This window comes from Gavialis gangeticus, unplaced genomic scaffold (genome assembly GCF_001723915.1).
Source record: "Gavialis gangeticus isolate Ggan-Ray unplaced genomic scaffold, GavGan_comp1, whole genome shotgun sequence".
Lineage (NCBI taxonomy): Eukaryota > Metazoa > Chordata > Crocodylia > Gavialidae > Gavialis > Gavialis gangeticus.
The window spans coordinates 84,504,611-84,510,753 of NW_017729034.1; the positions used below are offsets into that span (position 1 = coordinate 84,504,611).

A 6,143-nucleotide genomic window follows, 5' to 3' on the forward strand; every position below is an offset into this window, starting at 1 on the left:
CCCCTCAGCCCTGCTGCCCATGCAGCTCCCTCCCCCACCCCCCATCCACCACCTCCCTGCCCTGCTGGAGCCCCAGTGGTGACAGGCATATGCATGCGCACATACTTCCTGGCCTCCAATCCTTTCCCCCTGCTGCCCCCAGCCCCAAGCAGATCCTTGCTGGAACAAGCCAGGAACTGCCACAAAAGCAGAGGCAGAGCAAAATTCTGGACACTTGCTGATATTTAAAAAAACCCGCCCAGATGGAGATGGGGGCTTGGGAGTGCAAAAAGAGGACATGTCTGGGAAAACCCAGATGTATGATAACCTTAGTATATGTGAAACTTACCTAAAAACCACAAACCAGCAATTTGGTGGCTGATCCGAATATGTTACAACATAATCAGCAAAAGATGTCTTAGTCCATTCATCTTCATAACAGGGGAATTTTTCAATTGACTTACAGTTACTTTTAAACATTTCTCTAGAAAAAAACAAAAAATAGTGAGATAAATATTTATGCTTAAAAAGTAGAGGACATATATCTTGATGAACTTTTGAAGATAAGGAAGAATACCAGTATATATGTAACACGCACTTTACCAGTTTGTTAAAAGTTCTTCTCTAGAGCTTGGTTACCATGAAATGAAAATATTTTACAGCTGCTAGTGACTAATAAAGATGGTCCTTTTGCTCAACTGGTAGGCTTCTGTCCTGTGGAACTGGAAACCTGGTTTCTGTCTTCAGGTGGCTGAATTCACTAATTAGCATTTGACATGAATTATCTATCTCCCTTGCAAACATGCTCTGAGGCACAGGAATCAGGCCCTTTCAGACAATGATGACTTTACACTGGAAATGAGCTGTAAGAACAATGCCTGGCTATTCAAACTCCTGGGGGAAGGACATTTCTTAGGGTAAGGAAACTAAGTGAAAGATGGTACTATTAGGATACTGGATTAGTGTTCTTCATGTCTGAAAGGATGTAAATATTCTCTTGGGTCTGAATAGATGAGGGAAGATTTTTCATTTGGTTAAACATTCACCTTTCGGAGGAGGGCGGGAAGTAGGCAGTTATATGCAGGGCAGGCTCGCTGAGAATCCAATGGGAGAGGCACAGAAGCAGATTTAGGATTTTACTAAGGGGGTGTGGGAGCAGCAACTGGCATTGCAGGGGTAGCTGTACCTACTGCTCCCACTGGGGCAGGCAGACAACCCCATGGAAGCAGCAGTCAGGGCTTTTTTAAGTCCCCAAAGAAAGTAAGAATTCTCCCCCTTTCCCTTCCTGCTCAAAGGCATGCCCTCCTCTTCCCTCCTGCCCCCTGCTGCCACAGTCCTCACCATCACAGATGTGAGAGGAGCTCCAGAGCTATGTTAGCTGGGTTGCGTGGGTGCTGGGCACAGACCAGGATGGCAGCAGCAGTGGGTGCGTGCCTCTCCCTGTGCCTCTCCCAGGTTGAAAGTGAACACCCAGGGGTACCAGGCAGGCAGGGGGAACCCACCCACTATCACTGCTGCAACCAGGCCCAGATAGAGCCCAGCCCCCAAGAAGTACTGGAGTCCTTCAGTCAGCTGACTGAGTAAAGTAGGCTAAAAGAAGAAATAGTAAGAGGTCCTGGCAGACAGGTGAGAGACAGAAACTGTTTGCTAATCTATTGAGGTGGGTAGGAACTGCATCCTTGGATTTCAGATGCAGGGTGAGAACAAGTTGTTGTTTTGGTGTTTTCCTTTGTTTATTCTTATATCTCTTTCTGTATCTCAGCATATGGTTACAGATTTCCTATGCCTTGTTCTTGTTTTTTTTTATAATAACCCTTCTTGTTATCTTTTCAACCCACTTATTGTCAGTGATAACCATGATTCTAGAGTAGTTGACCATACAGGCAGCCCTCTTTTCCAGAAGTGGGCATCTATCTTCTCTGAGCGCATGACCAGACCAGAGTGTGATTCTTCAAGCTGGCAAAGCCTGGGTGACACAAGTATATGTGAGGTATCATAAATCAGAAAGTAGACCTTTGAGCATCTCAGTCTGTTCTCAGTGGTCAAGCAGCATATAGCAGGGATGGGTTTGGAGCTGAAGGACACCCCTGAAGATGTGAAAATACCCCACGAGTGCGTCTCAGGTGCGCTCAGCTGCACTTGGGACTGGGGAGCATTACAGACACCTATATTGGGATTATGCCCTTTACTAGGTATGGAATGAGGTCAAATCCAACTGTTTCTAGAATATTTTCTAACCATTCATCATCTTTTCTTTTTCTTACATCATTCTGTCATCTTGTACTTTTTGATCTGAGGTTCTATTAGAAGTTTTAAAGTAATTTTATTTCTTCTTTGTAGGCAGCACAAAAACTGGTAAGGACTGTGAACACACTGGAGGATGTGAGGGCAATTCAGAAGGAACTTGGCAAATTGAAAAGTTGGGCTACAGCTAAAAGGATGAAGTACAAATGCAAGGTGCTACACCTTGGGAAGAATAATAAAAAACAGAAATATAGAATGGATGACACCTGGCTGGGTGGTAGCACTATGCAAAAGGACTTGGGAGTCTTGGTAGACCACAGACTCAATATGAGTCTCCAGTGCGATGCAGCTGAATGTAAGGTGAACGAGCTTTTGGGATGTGTGAATAAAAGCATTAGGTGCAAGACATGGGAGATGATAGTGCCTCTCTACTTGGCACTGGTTAGGTCTCATCCGGAGTACCATGTGCAATTTTGGTCTTCACATTTTAAAAAGGATACAGAGAAGTTAGAGAGGGCCCAGAGGCAGGCAACAAAGTTGATCAAGGGCTTAGAATGCAAGTCATATGAGGAGAGGCTGAAGGAGCTAGACATGTTCAGCTTGCAGGAAAGCCACTTAAGAGGGTACATAATAGCAGTCCTTCAGATACTTGAAGGGCTGCCATAAAGAAGAGGGAAAGCAGCTTTTCTCTTATTGGAGTCATTGGACCAATATGTCTGAAGTTGCAGCAAAGTAAGTTTAGACTGGATATCTGGAAAAACGTCTTCCCTGTTAAAATAGTGAAGCGGTGGAATAAAATGCCTAGGGAAGTTGTGGACTCTCCATCAGTGGAGATGTTCAAAAAGAGGTTGGACACGCACTGGTTGGGGATGATCTAGGCATAGCTATGCCTATATTCTCCTGTGGGTATTTCCCATGGTCCTGGGCTTTGCTGGTTGGACTAGATAACCTCTGGAGGTCCCTTCCAGCCCTACTTTCTATGATTCTAAACATTTCTTTAAAAAAGGACTTTTAAAGAAAAACTAAAAGAAATTACATTTCAAATATGGCTTCTCTTTTTTCATGGGAAGAAATCCAAGATTATCATTTTAAAATTGTAAATGAGGCAAACCTCAAGTTGTTATTATTTATGAAGGTTGTAACCAACCTGATTGGCAGTATATTGGCACAATGTATTTTACCAATTTCCTCCCATAGTAAACATAATGCCCAATGTGGCATTTTACAAGGAAGTTGGGACACCAATGTGGGATACATATAGCACTCAATGGGAGAAGCACAATATGGAAAGAGGATTGAACAAAAGGAAAAAACCCAAAACTAAACAGAAGTCCTAGAGCCAGCACGGTCAAAGAACAAACCCCTTTTGATAACTTTGGCTGAATGTTTAATGTAGTGCAGACATACAATCTGTCTTTGGTGACATCATGGCATATGAGTTCTATTTTATTCTATTCTATTCATCACTGTAGGCTACCTTTCACAACTATGTTAAAAGAAGTGAATAATAATATGCATTTATTTTATTCTCTCTCCCCCAGCCTTTTCTTTCTCTGAGGGAAATTTTATGAGTATAATGAAGTGTTTTATTTTGTGATATGTAGGTAAATGTGTCAGATGTTTATAAAATTGAAGACAAGACCAATGCAGTACAACTTGTACTTGGAACAAAACACAATGATATTTGAGGTGGTATCTCCTGTAAGAGTTTGTTTCACAGACTGGTCATTGGTCTCAGGAGACCATGAAGACTGTGCTTTTGGTGGGTTACTGTGTGCCACCACAGCTTCTTGAGTGGCTGAGGAGTCCAACGTGTGACATGAAGACACTCTGGCAAGTTGCACATACAAACTTGGTTGAGCTTGCATCAGCATGCCCAGTACCATCTTGTCTTGCCTGCCTCTGATACCACCATATGGTACATGCTCTCTGCATCATTGACTCTCTCCATCTTGAAGCGACATAGGACCTGCTTCACAGCAGCTTTCCACTCGCAGCAGTCTGAAGTAACTGATTCCAAGTATTGGCCATTGTTGTGCAGCTCACAAAGGTTTTTATTGGAGACATCAATCAAACGGAGTTTGGGCCATCCAAGGTGACATTTGCCAGTGGCCAGCTCATAATATGGTATGTCCTTGGGGATTCAGCCATTGTCGATATGATTCACATGTCCTAACCAACAGTGGCATCTGTGTCTCAGGATCAGGAACATACTGGGTATCTTGGCCATTCCAGATCAGTGAAGTTGGAGATTTTGTCACACCGTGGTATGCACAGGATACAATGGAGATATCAAAAGGTGGAAACTGTTCAGTTTTCTTTCTTTCTTGGCATAAGGAGTCCATGTTCCACTACTGTACAATACAGAAAGTAGTACACAAGCACTGTTGATGGACACTTTTGTCAATAGAGTGAATGCTCTGTTTTTCCAAACTCTCTTTTAAAGTTTAGCCATGGCATTGCTTGCCTTTCCAATATGAGCATTGATTTTTGTTTTCCAAGCCAAGATTTTGCGAGACAGTGGAGCCCAAGTAAGCGATTTTTTCAACCATTTCCAGACATTCATCATTTATTCTAACTTCAGGAGGGTGGTCAACTTGTTGACCTATGACTACTGTTTTCTTGAGGCTAATGGTCAGACCAAAATCATCACAAGCATGAGAAAAGTGATCCATAAGACTTTCAGTTCTGCTTCTGAATGATTAACAATTGCTGCATTGTCAGCAAAGAGTATTTCATGGACAAGAACTTTTTGAATTTTCATTTTCACTTTGAGATAATTGAGGTTAAAGAGTTTCCCCATCAGATCAATTTTGGTCCAAAGGTATATTCCTTTTGAAGAGCCACTGAATGTGTATTTGAGTAGGACAGTGAAGAAAATCCCAAAAAGCACTGGAACTAGGACACAGCCCTGTTTTACACCACTCTTGATTTCAAATTCTTCCGAATGTGACCCATTGAACTGCACCGCTCCATGCATACCAAGGTGGAAGGACTTGATGATGTTCAAGAGCTTAGGAGGGCATCCAATCTTCAGGATTCAGAACAAATCATCTCTGCTGGCAAAATTAAAGGCTTTGGTGAGACTGAAAAATGGTATGCACAAAGATTTCCTTTATTCGTTGCACTTTTCTTATAACTGTCTGAAGGAGAATAACGTATCTGTCATAGACTGACTAGATTTGAAACCACATTGAGACTCAGGGTATACTCTGTCTGTAAGGGTATGCAGTCTTAGCAGGACGACTTTGGCAAACAGCTTTCCAATGATGCAAAGTAAGGATATACCATGATAGTTATTGTAGTTGCTCATATCATATTTGTTTTTGTATAGAGTGAATGCTTTCATCCTTCATGTCCTGAGGAATTTCACCTTCTCTCCAACACATATATATTAATGCATACAGATGGGGGGAGGAGGATGGATTTCCCACACTTTATAACTTCAGCCAGTATGCAATCTGCACATGGGGCTTGACCATAAGCAGGATAATTGATGGCTTTTTCTACTTCATCTACGGTAGATTCGTGGTCAACCACTAACAGGGTTGAGAGGTCTTCAAGCGCGTTGACGACAGAGTCATGGATCACATTTTCATGAGAGTAGAGTTCTAAGTAATGTTCAACCCATCAATCCATCCACTAATTGAGGTCATTGATGACTTCACCTAGGGAGAATTTTAAAGAGGCGGTCTTCCTCAGAACAGACTTCAGAGCTTTCCCAATGCTACCATATTGCTTGCATGTCACATCGGTCAGCAGCTTTTTGGATACTTTCATACAGTTGTAGCCAATCATTGTTTGACTTTTTGCTGGATCTCTTGAAGTGCCTGCAAGTTGGAGTGGCTAGGGTCACATTTACATTTAAGGAGAGCTGACTGTTTATTTTCCAAGAGTGGGATCATTTCAGATGAGTCCTC

At 42.5% G+C, this 6,143-nt stretch overlaps 1 protein-coding gene across 1 annotated transcript in view; it reads right to left on the bottom strand.

Moving 5' to 3' along the window:
* Nucleotides 1-6,143, bottom strand: part of ADGB (androglobin) — a 360,063-nt gene that overhangs the window by 113,004 nt on the left and 240,916 nt on the right. Inside the window, exon 24 of the mRNA XM_019527460.1 lies at nt 329-463. Within this exon, the coding sequence (XP_019383005.1) occupies nt 329-463 (135 nt within the window). The remainder of the gene's footprint in view (nt 1-328; nt 464-6,143) is intronic.